Genomic DNA, 18,418 nt, shown 5'->3' on the forward strand with positions numbered 1-18,418 from the left:
GCAATTTCAATCCATTTCTTTTCCATTTTAGAGCCTGGTCTTCAAAGCAAATGCTATAATATTCAGAATAACAGGCACAGTACTTAAGTATTCTTTGGTACAGTCATTGAGACCTCAGCACAGTAAAGATTGGGGAAAGTATAATGGGGCATTAAGCAGTTACAGATTTAAGAATCCAAGGTTTGAAAGCACATGTGGATCACCTTTATACTGAAAGTGCTGATTAAATCACATTTTCCATACTGCAGTCAATCAGAATTACCAAAACTAGTGCTGAGCAGCAGCTGCCACAGGCTGATGTCCAAGCGCTGGCTGAAGGTATAACTTTCAACATAAATCTTCAGGGTAGGGATAATTAGGCAGGGGATCGGTTTTGAAGGCGCTGTACACATTTATCAAATACATTAGAACACAAGGGAACCCAGACAATCACAGAACAGTGAACTCAGAGATCAGTACCATGTCTCTTGTGTTAACATCATCAGATAAAAACTGCCTGATGCTACCTTCACTGAACCGTGAAATGTAATAAGTTCGTTTAACAAAAGCTCAATGGAATCAATAAAGAATAAAATCAAATACAAATGCAGAATACCATGTTATTTTAAAATGTGAAGAAACTTACAGAATAATGTGAAGAAACATATTGAATATGGTTCATATTAAATCATTTATTCATTATTTTGCATATTGCATATTGATCCCCCTTGTCCTTGCAAGCCATCTAAAAAAATGCAGCTCTTTAAAAGAATCTAGACTTAGGATCTTCAGACAAAATACTTTTACAAAATAGATAAAATGGGAAATTCTGTAAGATGAGATCGTATTCTGACTCAATGAATGTATATGTGATTTCTTTTTTGGCTCCACTTTTCCAGGCCATCCCAGGCCTGTTCCTGATTAGTTTGGAGCCATACAGACAGCTGTGGATGGTTTCCAGTAAAACATCTGGACTCATCCACACCAATAGTCTCACTGGCACAGGCTGAAACCAGTAAGCTCTATTGAAGCAAATAGGTCTGATGCAAAACCTAGACGCTGCGCTTGGAAAACATGAGCAGCATTGAAAATGTTCAAATTAATTAATAAGAAAACAAGACAAAATTATAAGCAAGAGGAGGCCATGGAACCCATCTAGCTTGTTTGGTAATTAGTAATTAGCAATCCTTCAGTCATTATTGAAAGAAGCCAGCAGTTATATCACCCTGCAACTCACACTGAAGCTCAGCAGGTGTGAGCCTGGCCAGTACTTGGCTGAGAGACCTCCTGGGAAAACTAAGGGTGCAGCTGGAAGAGCTGTTAGTGGGGCCAGTAGGGGGCGCAAACCCTGCAGTCATGTGGGCCCTTTTGCCCCAGTAGAGTATCAATCATTAGTATATGGGAACACAATACTTTTAAAAAATGCAGCGTCCTTCAGATATAAAGTAAAACCAAGGTCCTGACAATCTATGGTCATTAAAAATTCCAGGGTATTTCTCTAAAAGAGTAGAGGTGTTACCTTGGTGTCCTGGCCTAATTTCCCCCTGGTATATAACAGTCATGACTTCGTAATTATCCCCATCTCTGGCTTCAGCACTGTTCTCTCCTCCCCACTGATAGCTGATGTGTAGTGAGCGTTCTGGCGCACTTTGTCTGCCTTTGCATGACCCATATGGGGCTGCACACTGGTGGTGGTGGAGAGAAGTCCCCATCACCTGTAAAACACTTTGAGCGTATTGTCCAGAAAAGCACTATATAAGTATAAGGATTATTTATTTATTATGCCAAGACATCAACTTCAACAACAAAGCTGTTTAGTTTATTCCATACTCCCACAAACCTTTGTATACAGAAGTATCTGCTGTTCTCAGTTTTAAACGTACATCCACATAGTTTCCACTTGTGTTCTCTGGATCATGTCTCACTGTCCATTCTAAAGATATACACTGGTTGCATTTGTCCGTTTTTGAATACTTGCATCAGATCCCTAAGACAATATGATGTCACAAGCAGGTGATCTATGAAAATGAAGTAAATCTGAATGATTTATTTGTGACCTGCTAAACAGAATATGGCCCACATTTCTTACTGTTAATTAAAAGCTTTGACTTTAGTTAAAATACAAAATGACAGAAATTAGGCTAAAAATAGTTTTAAATTAATTTAAAGAACAGGTGGTACTCCCATGTGTTTTTAAATTACAGATTTTACTGATCTAAGGGCTATAGAATCAAATGTAGCAGTTATTATTAGATTATGGTTTTGAGGTTGGAGTGTTTATAAAGTATTAACAAACATTGTTACATTGTTAAAATAAAGAATGACAACAGATTTTTCTGAGCACTTAGTAATGTATACATATAGACATACTGTACAATGTAAAATTGTGAGGTAAATTTCTTAGTCATGGAGACCAAAATGGGGAAATTGTACAGTATGTAGCTCATCTGAACTCTAAATTGTGTTGTTTTTGTTTATGGAAAAACATATAATTGGAACAGAACTAAAGAATGATAATAATCTTAAAATTGCATTGGCCCCGGCAGTTTTCATTGCCAAGATGTCCTCATATGAGATCACTGTGTAGTTAAAAGGAATCAGATTGTCACACTACACTACAAAAGATCCAACATCAAGAAAAGGCACAAAACCCTAAATTTTATCTGTCATTGCAAATAGAAACTGCAATTAAGAGACATATCAGAAAAATCTATTTGAAGTTGTTTCCAGTTTTTGTATAGATATGAAATGCCATATAGTATTTATTAAATTTGTTCTAACTGGCATTCAAAAGTTTAAAAATGAAAGCACTAGATCATTTTGAGCCGTCTCTGTGAACAGGTTACGAAAATACATTTTGCAAAAACTGGTTCATAACCAAAAAGGCATTACTCTCTATAGGGGACTCTCATCATTGATTTTGTGCTATATTTGAAAAATAGGAGTGAGCTCAGGCAGCTTGGAAAATAATTGCTTCCATTACATCAGTGGTAATGGGGTATACACAAGACATTAAACCATGTCATTCCACTGCTGGGCATGGAACTAATCAGTGTTAAAGTGAGACCAGTTCACTCTCTTGCTCACAGTGGGTCTGCCTGTAGCAAGGGACATGCTGGGAGTACGTCCTGAGCACCATGTCCCAGACACCAGTGGTTTCACTGGCCATGCAGTTATCCCGCAGTGGCCAGGACTCCCCAGGTGGGGGCATACTTTTGCCTGAGAGCAGACAGGCTTGTGCTGGCCTGCGTTTGCCCAGTTGGCTACAGTGGAGTTGGTGAGTGCACTTCAGGGATATGCCTTGTGTTCGCAGTGCAGTGATGTCAGTGAGAGGCAGTCCTGGATCACTGAATTGTGATGAATTGTGTTTGCATGGGTTTTGGCCAGATGCTGCTCTAAAGACATACTGGAAGGTAAATTGACTTTTGGGAAAAGTGGCCCTGGCATGACTGTGTGAGTGTCTGTGTGACAGCCTTGCGATGGACTGGTGTCCAGTCCAGGGTGTATCCAACCTTACGACAATGCTAGGACAGGCTCCGGCTCCCCTATGACCCTAAATTGAAGCAGTTAGAAAATGGATGGATGTTGTTACACGTGGGTGCACTGGAAAAACAAAGAAACCCATTCAACCCATAAAGCACAAGGGCTATGGGTGTAACCCAAGTCAATCAATTAACAGCATGGCTCATTTGTCAAGCACTATGATTCTCACTTTTTTTAGAGCCAAAAATCCTTGATAAGCCCTTCCTTGTTGCTTTCTTCCAAATACTAGAAATGAAGATTCAAAGATCCCTGCATCTTCTCCTATTTTTGCTACCAAGCCATGTGGTTAGAGCTGATACCTTGGCCTCTTTAACTAAACATCTGTAAGAAATCCTCAGGACAACTAGCTACTAAAATAACCAAATTACCTCCTCTCATGTGTACACATTCTTATTCTCCTATGTAACAATTGGAGATTGCAGATCTGAATGATGTGAAATAAGAAAATAATGGATGATCAGGATTCAAAAACAAAATGATAGAAATAATAGCAGCCTTTCTTAGAATGAATCCAAAATCTTTATTCCAAATGAGAAGCAAAGACTTTATTCTTCCATATGTTTAGATTTTCACTTTATAAAAGACACAGCTTTCCAACTTTTTTCTTTATTCATTATGAATAAAGAGTGTTGTACTGTTGCACTAAAACATGTAACATTATCTATTTGATCTTTTCTATCGTATATATGTTTTACTTTTTGAATATCTTATTTCATCCTTTCTTAAGTATATTACTCACCACAATGATTTATGATTATGCTTATGTTACTGTTCTCAAATTGCCTTGAGTTTAGGTTGTCTTGGATAAAGATGTCAGTGAAATAAATGAATCTAAATATTTAAGATATTTAAGTCCTGAGGCTCTGCCACATCTCAAAACCCTACAGGCCCTCTTCCGGCAGCAAACTTGCAGTGTTTAATGATGACTGTGATAGTGCTCTGAGGCATGAGACACTATCCGGTGTCTTGTCTTGGGCTTCTTGCCAGACAGAGGAGAAATAATTCAAAAACAGATCTCAAGAATAATTCCAGCTCATCTGAGATTTGGGGCTTTTTTAAGGGATTTATTAACATTCTTAGTTTGTGAGTGTAAATAGAGTTGAAGTCTTCTCCAAAATCATTTTTATCATTCTGAAGCTGCTCTTTAAGTTCCAGTTTCTAGTAAATGACAGATTTTGAACAATGAACTCATGTCTTAATTTTTCAGCTAATAAGTAGCTAAATTACAGGCTGTTTTTTTGTTTTGCAGAAGGATACTGGGTATAACCAGGCTGGCATTTGGAGTGTGATCTTGACTTTCTGCATAGGCAATGCAGTCACAATTTGCCACAGCCACTAGGTGGTGTAATTACCTTCTTTGAAGCCATTAAGATACTGAAAGAGCAAACAGTTACAAAAATGTGTGCCAGGGGAAGGCAACATTTAAATAACATTTAGATCAGTTAAACTTTGGAATCTGAAGCTAAATGCATGTAATAATCGAATATAATACTTTACCATATAAACACATTTCAGTTTGGGCATTCATCTGCTAAAGAGCCAAAAATGAATTAGCTTGGACAAATAGTTTCCCTTCCCACTGCACTTAACGCTGTTAGTGAAGCTGCCCCATAAAACTGCACAGTCATTGGACTAGAAAAAGTGCCAAAATGCACTGTTATATTGAAATATCTAAGCCCAAGCTGCTTGTGATAAATCAGTGCTCTCACAAAGTGAAACGTCTGGCTTTACCGCACACCTGTTACAGAACTTCCAAATCACCGCACACCCCATTCAAACTCAAAGGACGCACCAGTCAGATTGTAGAGGTTTACTAGGGAATAAGAGAGCTAACATTACCTTGCTTTAAATTCCATACCAACTGCTTGAGCCAGTTTTTGCAGGATGATTTCGCATTTCAGTCATTTCTGAGGAAAAGGATGAAACTGGATGAAACAATACCAAGGGAAATAGCAGGACTGTCGCTGCTACTGCAATATCATACTAGACCTAATCCTAATGGCACAGGTGCAAAAGAATGGTAACAGGTTCTTAGGCTTTGGAAAACAATGCTTTGCATAATTTAATGATTTCCTTTAATCTTTGCGCTTTCATTTTCCAATTCAAATATTAAATAACAACAAATCCCCTGCTATTTTTTCTTGCTCCCCCATTTCCTTTCTTACAAACGGCACTGTTTTGACCAATTAAAAGGATTACCTTCCTGCAAACATGTACAGTAGATGCTAATTTAGCTTACCCACAGGTAGATAGTAGTGTAATAAGACACTGTAAACCAAGGTAAGAAAATCATAAAATGCAGCACAATCATGGGAAAGCCACAGAGGAAAAGGTAAATATGCTGTAATATTCAACTAGAATCATTAAATCAACACATCTTTTTGGGTTCTTCCGTTCCCCACAAGTGTGTCTTTGTACTGAGACAAAGATCTCCCAGAGAGTGACAGGGAAGGATTTCATTTCATATAGATATACTAAAACACTGAGGCAGTAGAAAAGTACCCAGGTCCATTTCTAACCCTCCTACCCCCACCACCCCACATGGGAAAAGCTTTAAGATTTTTTTTTGCATTTTTTTTCGTGAAAAAGGGAAATAAATTCCAGTTCCTCATCCCTCAGATCTTTTGCACACAACAAGGTCTGCCAAAGTTTACAAAGCATTGCCAAAGAAAACAGCAGCCAACATGGCAGGCAGATGGAGTCTTACCTGTGCAAGGGAGCATAAGAGATAGGGAGGAAGAGAGGGAAGAGAAGGGCATTTGTTTCCTCACAGTAATCCAGGTCTGGGAATTACTGCACAATGTTGCTTTTTCTTTCACATAGCGTGTTTCAAAGAAAAACTGAAATCCAGTGACAAAAAGCGACATTGTAAAAGAATAAGCAAAAATATATAGAGAGTAGCAAACAAAGATTAATTTCACTCATGAGTAAATGTGCTTTTGAAATAATGTCTGATAGTGTCATGAGAAAAAATGCTTCTGAACAGCCAGACCTGGCACCTTGAAATAACATTCATCTCTTCTCTGCTGCCTCGCTTCAGAGTGGATACTTTTGTACATTCTGTGTCTTCAAATAAATGTTTTGAACTGGGGAGGAGAATATCCGAAATGGGTATCTGTCAAACCAAAAAACTCCATCCACCTCTTCTCTGCCTCCTTGTGGCCAAAACGTGCAGGACAGCCAGCCCAGCACTGACTCAGACCATTGTAAACAGCTCTCTCATTTGGCACCTTCACTCCAAACTGAAGCCAGAGGTCTGCTTTGTGAGGTCAGGCCCAGTGCCAGAGTCTTTTAAACCTGCTTGACTGTTTCATAAGTCTCCCTTTTCACGGGCTAATTTATACAAAACTACAGGACTTGTGTTCCTGTTTTCAATCTTCGTAATCTGGTTTCCTGATTTTTTTTGAAGAGTTGCTTTGTAAAGCATGAAATACACAGGATTGTGTTTCTTATTATGGTCAAAGGAAGGGAGTGCAGTAGTTTCAGAATGTGATACTTCTAGGAATCAGAGGTAAATAACTTTATAAGTATATGTAAAACATATGGTATTAGTACCACACATACTTTATGTAATTACTGGAATTTTCAATTCAGCCACAGATATGAGATGAGAAGGCGAATACAAGAATACAAATCAGATACTACAGAAAATTAAATCTGATTAATAAAATGTAGAATAGCAATTTTTAAAATGTTTATTTTTACTTTTGTGGCCTAATCCTTATCAAGCATTCCAACCTAAGTCTAAAGAGCTGAATTAATTGCTACTTTTTCTGAAAAGAGAATGCTAAACCTTCTATTTAAGAACAATGGAACAAGGCATTGCTCATTTTATAAATAGTTTGCAATGTTGCTGTACATTGGGTTAGAGCTCTATAGAATGACATCACAAATGCTCCATGGTCTCCTTTGTTTAATCTAATGGTTTCTAAATGACAGCTTGAATTTCCCCACGAAGGCAGTTCTGCGCAGTATCACACACTGACAGGTCCACACTCAGGACCTCTGGAGATCCTAAAACACCCAAACATGATGTCAAGTCCAAGTGTAAAACCATACAGCAATGGGACTGCAGCGAAACCATTTTCAAAGATCTCGAATCTCACTGGAATTCTTCCCAGGTATAGTAAAAACTGAATGAAGTGTGGCTTCTATTAAGACATGTACAGTGCTTTCAAATCTATTGCTGCTGTTAAAAAACAAAACTCCACAGCCCTTAAAAATATATGCAAAAAATAAAACCAAGGACAAGACAAGGGGAGGAGGAGGGTCTGACACTGATAACATTTTTATTGTTTTCTTGGCTTGTCATGGCACTGCAAAGCAGTACATTTGCTAGTGTGTTTTTTTTTTCAACAAAAAAAAATCAAGTTCTTCTTCTGCTAACAAATCTGCTCCACATACTGTATATTATCACATTTCCATAGTTCATATCACCTCTCAGTGGAATAATTACAAAAAACCCTTTAAGCTGGGGCTGACTGAAAGAGATCTCTGCTCATTGCACTCCCCAGAAATAAATCAAGGGTAACAGTAATAGCTTATTAAAAAGCCAGAAAGTCGAATACACTAGCAGGGACACCATTAAACCACCACATTTTATTCACCTCCTGTTATCATGTCTAAGACGATGGATTCATTGAAGGCTTAAAATGTGGCAGCCCTAGGTCTCCACTCAAATGTAGTTTAGGCTCTGATTGCATGCACAAGGCTTGGAACGCTGCTCACACAGAAATTAGGACATGAAATGTCACCTTAGCAGCCTTCCTCTCGGGCCCTGCACTGATGCAACAGGAGCATGAGAAAGACAGAATATGTTATTAGTGGAGCACAGGTCAGTGACACTGCGGGGCTGAGAAAGCGGCCGCGCGGAGAAGACTGAGGTGCTAGGGCCAGAGGGCAGCGCCTGCTGAAACTCGAGACCGCTCCGCAGCTGCGGGAGAAAAAGACAAGGCTCCGTGTGCTTCGACAAATTCCCCGCTCCCACGGGCCTCGTTCCTGCCGTAAACAAGGCAGGCTCTCCTCACAGCTGCGGCTGGCGGGGCGTGCGCACACAGCGGCTCCCACCGCGGGACGCGCCACCGCCGGCCCTGGCCTGCCTGTCAGAGCGCCCGCCGCTCCCGAGCTTTCCGGCTGCAGCGGCGTCTAGCGCCAAGGTCTCGGGGAAAAAACACGCGAAAACTCTTCGAGCGCACTGTGGGCCTTTCACGAGTCAGGCGTGCTCCGGCAAAAGGAAAATAAATCTTAAGTTGATGGTACCGTGTGATGTAAATGATTGACAGGGGATTTCGTCATTGATTCACAGCTAGTGTGGAGGGGTGTTATAATTTCTGGATTCAAAATAAAATGCCTCAGGACTCCCCACAATATAGAAGATATTATTCTCAGCACTTCGGGATCGTCTTTGTTTTTAACCTAAGGACCCCTCCGAAACAAATCCAACATAACATTAAAAGCTAGGAAGATTGCACTTATTAAAAAGCCCCCAAAAAATCAAATTCACTAGAAAGGACATTGGAAAACCACGGCTTTTAATTTTTCTCCTGCCATCTTATTTAAGACTATAAATTCATCGAACGCTTATTGTATGACCATCAGAATCTCTGTCTTTGTTCTTATTTCAATGCTGCGAACCTATGGTAAATGATTCCAAAGTGAACCATTTATAAAAAGAGATGCATCACTAACTACTAGAAGTAATGCTTAATACCTCAATTTTCATTTCAAATAGATTAATTAATTAAGTAGATCTCATATTAATAACATTTTGGCTCATTACAGTATTAACAAGAGTGCAGTCTTGTCTTTTTGCACATTATTAGACGCATTAGTACATTAACCAGCACAATTAATTGAATTATTAAATGCCACCATTTACTTAAATTAATACATTGTACACACTGAAGCCTATTTTTTTTTTGGTAATCCAGTTAATAATTTTAGATTTTCAGGAAAAGAAAAAAATGAGAAAAGAAGAGCTTATTATAAAGATAGCTTTTTACAGCACATCTCAATGAAGGTAAACCTGATACCTGAAGTAAAACAGCACAATTTATCAGTGCAGCTGATACTGGGATATGATCAGCTGCAATTATTGGTAGGTCATTCATTTCAATTACAATCATCGTGTTTTGCCAAAGTAACTCATGGAAAATAATTGCTTGTCAGTGCAATGAGCTGTTCATCCATCGTGCCTTGCGATGGATTCTTGTTAAAATTAAAAAAGAGAGATTCACCCGTTTTCTCTCATCCTGTCCAGCCTGTTTTCCCACCCCAATATGGTCCACGTTTCCCAGACTCCAGAGCTGTTTTCTGCAGAGATTGAAAAGCTATTTTCTTTGGCATGCTGACTGCCTTGTAGCTCATAATTACATCTGATTTAACAAAACCTAGAAATGACGATAACACGCCTATCAGTTCTGATCAAGGAGCTCAAATACATTCAGGAAAACTAAAAAACACACCATTGAAAGGAGCTGTTTTACATTCAGGACCAAAGCCAAAGGCAGCTTATCTTACTGGGCTCTCTTGTATAAAGGGCCTTGGGGAATTATCTAGCTAGTTTTCAGTCTTTAAATACTAGGACAGTAAGATCCTGCTTTGGAGAGCTGATAACTAGTTAACCACATTGTGACAACCTAGGTGCTTTGAGAACAAGGCATTTCTGAAATTCATTAGCAATGCGCGTGTGAGCGAGACATGTTTTTACAGTTCATTTACTATTATGAATGCAAGTCACCATGAATAAAGGTGTCAGTTAAATAAATTATTAACAGTAACAAAAAGAAAAAATGGGCTGTGACAAGCTTTGTACTCATTTTTAAGGATTTATATGTCATAAGAATGGAAGGTGGTGTTTGCTTTGGCACAATTGCTATCTTAGACATTGAATATACTTTATATACTTTCCTAAAGCAAACAAAACTATTCCTCTTTAGTATATTTTTGAAATTCCAGGGGTACATACTGAGAAACTCTGGTTCACTAAACCTTCAAAAAATCCAGTTAAGGTATTTTTGCATTTTTAGCACCTTTTTTTAAAAATAAATCCTCTCAATTTAGAACTGCTAATTGTTATAATGTGTGGCTCTTGAAGCGATGCGGATATGATCCTCTGAGATGCTTGCCTGCAGAGACATCCATCATTTGTGGAGTGTGTCTCCTGCACACTACAGCACCTGCCAGGAGGACCAGCTGACTGACAGAATGACGCATCACTCACCTGTACCATTGCAAGCCTGCAGAACCCAGCAAGACACTGGAGTCACTCTCTGATACACAACCAAGACAAACCTGTCTGTTTAACCCCAGTACTATTCTATTGGTGCTCTGCTGTTGGGGAAAACCCAATCTTGGCCAGCTAGTGACACGATCTAGTCTTGACCTAGTGATGTCTGGATGATGGAGCTGAACCTGTGCTCTCAGTAAATGCCTTGTGGGAGTGTTTTACAAGCAGAGTGAGATAAGCCCTCTTAAAGCTTAGAGGAGAATTAAGACCTTCCTTGTGGTGGTTGTGTTGGCAGGTTCCAGTGCCATTAATTAGGGACAACCAGTCACTGCAGTTCAGGGAGAAAAGATAAGTAATGATAAAGATTTAGTGCTCAATCCTAAACTGAATGGTGACAGGATTTGCTGTGGGAGGACCACTGCTATTTTTGAGCAGCATCCAGCTGTTAGAAAATCCAAGTCCAATGGACATGAGGAGCAATACTTTTCCAATAAATAAAGAATAAATCTTTTCCAATTCTTTTTTAAGGCTATGTTTATGGGACAATCTCTGATCTACTACAAAAAGGACACAGTGAGGGAGAAAGCGCTGGAAGTTCACTCTCTACAGACTGTGTTGCCAAAGCAAGTAGATGCAATGTGCCGAGAGTTTAGCCTGACAAGTCTAAGGATAAGTTTGCTGATTTCATTTTGCTTACCCAATGCATTTGCAATATGAAAAGTTTTCCCTTTTCATGGATCTTAGGTTGCTTTAATTCTGCAAAACCAATTAAAACAATTTGTAACAACATTCAAGTTCCTTTTCAAACTGATCTGTCATCTGTAACAACCAGTGCAAGCTTGATTTCCTTGTAATTATTTCAGATAAATTTCACTTAACAATATTGTCCTTTGTAAAAAAAAAACATGGAAGTAATTAGCCTGTTATTCCATCCAAAGTTATCGTAACCTCATGTCCTGGAATGGCATTACCTTTCAGAGCACTTGAAGGCCACACAAGGGCCTTATTTTGTCCACTTTTTTGAACACATTAGAAAGGCAATTTCAGCCTATGTCTTATGAATGCTGGGATTTTAATGACAGTGCTTTGCAAGCCTGGGAGATTTTAAAATGTTTACAGAACTGACAAATCTCCTCAGCCGATCAAGTGTACAAGTTTCAGATCATGCCGTGTACAAACCTGGTCACCGTTCTGCTCGTCTATGGCACTAATTGGAAGCAGCAGGAGGCAGCAAAAGCTTATTCACACATAAAGTACCCTGCTTTCAAAGTACCCAGGGCTTAAACTGAAGGTTGCACTTTGGCTCCATAATAGCCAAAACATAGCAGATCTGTTCAACCTATACCAGTACTACAAAGCAAAACAAATTTCTATTTACCTCATTCTGAGCTCCTCAGTGGCTCAGCTTGTAAACAGGCCTGTTCCAAGTACAGCTTGAGCACTACAGTGCAGACATCGCCACTTTGTGATGGGGGCTATGTCACCAGCTAGTCAAAACTGGGACTCTTCCGGCGGCGGCACATCACTGACCAAGCACTACCAGGGCAAGGTGGGACTGAATTGTCCAGGGTACCCTGGCTTGCCACGAAGAGCAGATCTGTGCCCAGCTCAACAGTGTTGTGAGTGAGGGCCAAGGGGTGACTCCAGACAACAGTGCCAGGCTTACTGTGGGACTCTGTCTGCAGGAGAGCATGCTTGGTCAACACTGTCACTGTCCCAGTACAAGATACATAGCAGCAAGCGGAAATTCAGTAACAAGTGGGCATCCAAACAAGAAAGGGTGGCACAAAGATAAGAGGTAGCTTATTTTACAAAAGAGGGAAGTTTATTTTTATTTATTTTTAAAAATAGAAAAACAGGCTAAAACCAGAAATAAAAAAAGGGAAATGGGCAAAAAAAAAAACAAGTGGTTCTATCAGATCACTTTTCTTCCTGTGTTTTCACACCAATAGCTTAAACCTTGCAGCTGACATCCAAGTGTTTATTCTAAGACCAAAGAGTCCATTGAGAGGAAGTTAAAGCCCTGGGCATCAATGCAAGACTCCTGCAGGGTCCAGACTTTATTAGGATCTCTGACTCCACTCCAAGCAATTAATCAATTAAATCTATAGTGAAAGATTCATACACACTTTGCATGCTAATTACCATTAACTGACTTACTGGCAACTTTAACATTAAAAAACATGGTATTCCGCAGAGCATGCACTTATTACAATGTCAGACAGGAAAAAGTCTTGTAAAAGCTGCAATTTGAAATTGAAAAGGGTGCAGTCATAAATATTTTTTCCTCATTTTAGAAATAAGACATGATTTTTTTATGGCACATTTTGGTAAGCATGTCTCACTTCTCAGTAAGTTTAAATAAAATATTTTTAAGAGACTGAAAGAATGCAGCTGGAGAAATTAGGTTATCCAATCATGTCATTAAACCAAGATCTATTTTCCAGAGAGGAATGTCTGTGACGTTAACTTGCTAGACAAGCATCAGGTCTGTTCCTGCAAAACGAATACCACTGCACCTCAGAAAAATGTCCTGTTTTATTTCAGCTTTCTAAAAGGGAAGTTCAGTAGAACTGACTTTTCACTTTCTAAGAATAAAACAGCAGGGCGTCTTCACTCTCCAACAAGTGACTTGAAAACCTTGGTTTCAAGTGCCATTGTAAAGTCTTAATGTCAGGCCAGGCCATTGAGAAAGTATTATAAAACACTGACAAGTACAATAAATCATTCCAAAGCAATGTAAGGACTTAAAGTACAAAAACGCTAAAAAAACAGAGTAACTACAGAAAATAAATTGTCGTGTCTCTTATTTTAAAACCAAATATTCCCTTAGTAAATAAAATGTTATATCAGATTGCAAACTATGACCTTATAAACCCAAACTGTACCTTTTTGGTTTTTATTTAGTTAACAAGTTAACATCTAATTTTCTGTAGGACGTGCATTTTAATAAAAAAAATGTGCAATTTACTGTTTTCATATGAGCCTTTTTGGTTTTATTGTTTACTCGTGTCGTGAACAACGTTTCAGTAACAACGGCAATGCTGAGTTAAGGTCGCCATCTAATGGAGAATGTTAAAACGACAATAGCTCACAATACCGGACTGGAAACGCTGTAAAAATGCAGGAGGGTCAAGATGGCGAGCATGCCGGGGTTACCCCCCTACTCTTTTCGAGAAACCCCCTGGGCTGTAGCTGTAATTTTAAAAACACAAGCAATCAAGTTATTCTATTCCAATCACGTTATTCTTAATCTAAGGTCCATTAATTGTATTACAAAGGACTTCAGACACAAATGAATTGTTCAACCAGTACCTCAGCTCTTGAATAGACATTAGTTACTTGATTTGAAGTGTAATTAAGCTCTACCGTCAAAGACACACTGTATCCTTAAGTATAGCAAGGAAAACAAAGCAACAAAGCATGATGAAGTGTAACCTGATGACCAAGACAGGAAAATGAAACTTGAATAAGTGAGACAGAAGTAACCAATCACAAATTCCATTAAGATGATAAAATATTTTATTAAAGGGAACATTCCTGATCATGTCTTTACAATCTGCAACAATAGGGGGCAAAAAATAGAATTTCTTTCTTTTCATTTCATGCGAATTGTGTAAGAGGTATTGGGCAAGTGCATGGCTTTGTAAGGTGTATGGCAGGTGGTATTGTAGATAAAACCTACAGAAGTAACATGACATTATTCCTTGAACAGCACTCCATGCAAACTTACGGTTTGCTCAAGCAGACATTTTCTCCACATTCCCATGTCTTGATTCTGAGATATAAGCAGAAATCATTTTTTTGTGTTGAGCACAAATCATTGAGACAACAGTTATGAGTAAGAAAAGGGGTTAAGTGCTTTGGAAATGCTTGCTGTTAGTTGGGACTACCATTGGAAAAGTAAAAACTAGATTAAAATGTTAGATCATATCAATCTTATTCTTCTTCAGGGTATATGGCTGTTTACGTCATTTTATACTTAAACAAATATTACAATAAGCAGTAATCTGAAATCTACCTACAATTGTTTCGCTCATGAAGTAGAGAAAATAAAATAAACTTATTAAATTGAACAAAAGAGAGATTTTCCAGTATCAAAAGATGAGTTTAATGTCTTCCTGTGATCTGTATTTTCTAGAGACCATGTCAATGTAAAGTCTTCAGACTTTCATTCAATTTTTAATTTCATTCACACCCCAAATACCACAGTAGTTGCAGAAACTTCAAAATCATTAGAAGTCTTTACGTTTTGTAGTCACATATGTGAAACAAAACAGAGCACCGAACAGCTTCCAAAATCCAACCAGGAAATGAAAAACCTGTCTCCTTGTCAAGAAGTGATACAGATGGTTATCTTCAGAGATCTGCTCAGAGTGCTGTCCATCTGGGTGCCACAGAGCAAAATGTTATTAAAAAAACATCTACAAAATTCCCAACAAGCCCACACTTTTCTTTTTGGAAACCAGACTTCTCTATTCCACTACAGGTCTCTGTTACAAGCACAGTTGATCAATCAAAAAAAAAATCCAGTGCCGTCAGGAATCCATAACTCACCGATATGCCCAACATCCTGGCTCGACTCTCTTGTTGGGCTGTCCCAGACTTATTCTGGAGCCACTCCTTCTGGCAGCTCTACAACCACAGGGGCACATTCCTCGGGGTCCATCTCAAAATCCCACCGGAACTTCTTGGTCAGGTAGACTTTGAACTTTTCCGCCCGTTTCCGAAGACCACTGTCCACACCAGGCCCACTCGTGAACAAAAAGAACTCCTGGGCAAGAGTAAAATCAGATATCAGTGCAGAATGTGCAGATGGGCCACATGACCACCTCTCGTTTATAACCACCCTCGTATTCTCCTGGCTGGTGTACGGCAAAAAACAAAAGAAGAACATGATTTTGTTTTAAATGAAAAACGTCTGACTAAGCTTCTTTCTGTACTCTTCCCTGGCTACTCTTTTATGTATAACTCTCAGATACTGTGAGTCCCCAGATAAACTGGTAGATCAAACACAATCTCAATTTTCAACAGAAAAAAAAAAACTCGGAAGAGAAGACAATTTACCATGGTAAAACTTGGGGTGACAAACAGCTTAAATAATGAAAATCTATAAGAGCCCCGATTATGGCCTAAATGAAACGCTAGATCACGCAGGACTTTAACCCTTCTTTTACTATTCATATTCTGGATTTGGAGTCTTCCTAAGCTGCACAGCACTGAGGCAGCAAGACCAGCTTTGTGAAGAGAACCAAACAACCTACCTGCAAGGTGGAAGTGAGAAAGTTGTCTTTGGATACGATGTCTACAAAGAAATCGGGGGGAATCTCTCCCAGCTGGTGGTAGAGAACAGGGATGAGGTGGAGGTACAGGTTCCGGTGGTTGAGTATAGCCTCCTCAGAGCGGCATAGCAGGTTCAGAAGACATTTCCAGTGCTCAAAGCTCTCATACACATTCCCAATCAGGAAACACACAAATGCAAACTGCAACTCCCCTGGACAGCAAAACAACAACAAAAAAAGAGAGAAGGAGGAGAGGAAAGGTAATTTACTTACAAATTGCATCAAAAGCAAAAGCTTATTGGAATCCTGAAAACTGAAGTTTGTTAGAATTACACTGAAATGAATGGCATTCAACTACACAGGCCAGTAGTCATCTCCTGATTTACTGTATGTGTTCAGAAAATAAAAAAGGCTGGCATTTTATAGCATCAATCAATGCAAGGAACTGTAAAGGCTTTGAATTGTGTCAGAGTGTGTTTTTTCAGTCCAGAACTCACCCAGCACTTGCAGTGGCTCGTCTTTGTAGTAGCGTTCTAGTAAGCTGTTGAGGGCATAACTGAGGTCCATACTGTACTGGGTGATTTGGGCAGGTGTGGCCCCCTCAGGGTAGGTCTGTTTGGGGATCTCTGAGAAGCGCAGCTCTGTGCCGGCTCTCAGCTTCATCTTAGGCAGCCTGTCCAAACCCTCCTGCATGCTCTGGCACTGGATGTCGTACCGTGGGAGGTTCTGCTGGACCCGATCTTCCGTGTGAGGCAACGACAGTTCCGGTACCACATCGCTGAAGGCACAGATCTTGCCATTCAGGGGCTGCAGGCGTTGTGCAACCTCCTGGGTGACGCGGTCCGTCAGGGAGACCCACTTCCGAAGCATGTCGTAGGGGTAAGGTCCCAGAAAGCGGTCCAGATCGCGCAGCCCAGCCCGCACCCGGGCCACTTCCTCCTCGTTCTGGGAGGCGGAAAAGTCCAGGTCCTCTTGCTGGCTGTCCCAGTGAGCCAGCAGGACGTCTCGGGCTTTGAGAGAGAGGAAGACCCCAGTCCGAGGCCCAGTCTCCCCTCCTTGCTCCGGCTTGTTGGAAGCGCTGTAGTGCAGGAAGTGCAGGCCCGGTGGGATCATCTTGACCCCTCGGAACCTGGGACCCACCTGCCAGGTCTTGTAATCGATCCCCAGCTCCGACCCCTCGGGCACCCCCAACAAAACCAGTGTGGCCCCCTCCTCAAACAGACTGCAGGCCAGTTCAGGATCCATGTCCATGCCGGCCATATCTACTAGAAAGAGCACAAAACTGACAATTAAACACTTACATGGACCACAGCCAGACATCAAATAAAATAACCTAGGAGCTAAGGTTTTAATAAAGCAAAACATTGTGACATTTCTGAAACAAAAGATGTGATCATTTGCATTCGTTGGTAAGGACCTAGGTATGGCTCCTCCATAATACTCGACAAGGCTTCTGCAACTACAATTCGCACCTAAAATAGTCAACTTATCTACAATGAAAAAAAAAAACGACAATTCACTTTTAAATTAAGTCGTTCTTGTGGCTCCAGACAGCGCGAGAATGAAATGTCAAGATCAGTTTACCCGGTATTTTACATTAAAAAGTGCTAAGAATGATCAATACTATCAGTCACAATCACTAACCCCAACTTAGAAAAACAAATATTTTTTTCCCCATAGTCGTATAATTCCTTTAGCACAAAGATGCAAGTATAAAATTACGAAAAAAAACTGTGTTGAAATGTTTCGTTTTAAAAAAATATTTCTAATTAACTGCGACTTCAACGATACGATTTCTTGGCACTGTACCGTAATTTTCTGGCCAGCAAAACGTTACCTTTGAGGGCCTAATATATATTTAGTCAATGGCTTAAAAAATCATATTCAAATAATGAAGTCACCTGGACGATCACGGAGCGTAGCTGTGCAGCATAGCAGACAAAACTCCACGTTCCTGAACGTAAACGCGTAGCAACGTATTGTGTACCAGAGAGCTCACTTCCGGTCCTTTTTGTTAAGGAACCAAAAACCAATTAGAAAAAAGGTTCCGATTATACAATATAAACATTTTAAGAATCTCCATAGAAAATTAATCCTTAATAGGTATTGGCCTCATTATGGAGCAGGACTGGCACCATTGGAAAAACTTCCCTATCTGTAAAAAAAAAAAACAATAATAAAGTAAAATTACGATATTTAAACAATCTGATATAAAAACAATATGTATTTTAGTCTTTAAAATAATAGTAATATTATTCTCGGGGGAAAAATACTAAACAAAAGAACTTAGGGCAATAGTAGATGCCTCAATGCAGGGACAAAGATAAAAAAAAAACATTCCACAGCTCTTGAGGAGTTATTTGTTAAATTGGACCAATTTACAAAC

The 18,418-nt window shown here is 39.6% G+C and overlaps 1 protein-coding gene across 5 annotated transcripts; it reads right to left on the reverse strand.

Moving 5' to 3' along the window:
• Positions 1–14,254: 14,254 nt before the first annotated feature.
• Positions 14,255–18,087, reverse strand: aar2 (AAR2 splicing factor). Of its 5 annotated transcripts, XM_088608071.1 has the most exons (5): positions 17,934–18,087; positions 16,530–17,297; positions 16,015–16,244; positions 15,308–15,524; positions 14,255–15,137 (listed from the first exon to the last, which is right to left on the reverse strand). In XM_088608071.1, exons 2-4 carry the CDS (start codon positions 17,290–17,292, stop codon positions 15,357–15,359), a joined length of 1,161 nt encoding a protein of 386 aa, XP_088464197.1. In that variant the 5' UTR covers positions 17,293–17,297; positions 17,934–18,087; the 3' UTR covers positions 14,255–15,137; positions 15,308–15,356. The 5 variants fall into 5 exon arrangements, with proteins under 5 accessions (XP_088464197.1, XP_088464193.1, XP_088464194.1 ...); XM_088608067.1 differs by having other exon boundaries at positions 14,255–15,524; XM_088608068.1 differs by having other exon boundaries at positions 14,255–15,524; positions 16,530–17,294; positions 17,934–18,060.
• Between the last annotated feature and the right edge of the window lie 331 nt (positions 18,088–18,418).

This window comes from Lepisosteus platostomus, chromosome 15 (genome assembly GCF_059453375.1).
Source record: "Lepisosteus platostomus isolate fLepPlt1 chromosome 15, fLepPlt1.hap1, whole genome shotgun sequence".
NCBI classification, from domain to species: domain Eukaryota; kingdom Metazoa; phylum Chordata; class Actinopteri; order Semionotiformes; family Lepisosteidae; genus Lepisosteus; species Lepisosteus platostomus.

Coding starts and splice junctions, on each gene's coding strand:
- aar2 (XM_088608071.1), bottom strand. CDS start 17,292: ATGGCCGGCATGGACATGGATCCTGAACTGGCCTGCAGTCTGTTTGAG. Junction 16,245..16,529: donor CGAGCCACTGCAAGTGCTGG/GTGAGTTCTGGA, acceptor TTTGCTGTCCAG/GGGAGTTGCAGTTTGCATTT. Junction 15,525..16,014: donor TTCTCACTTCCACCTTGCAG/GTAGGTTGTTTG, acceptor ACTCTTGCCCAG/GAGTTCTTTTTGTTCACGAG.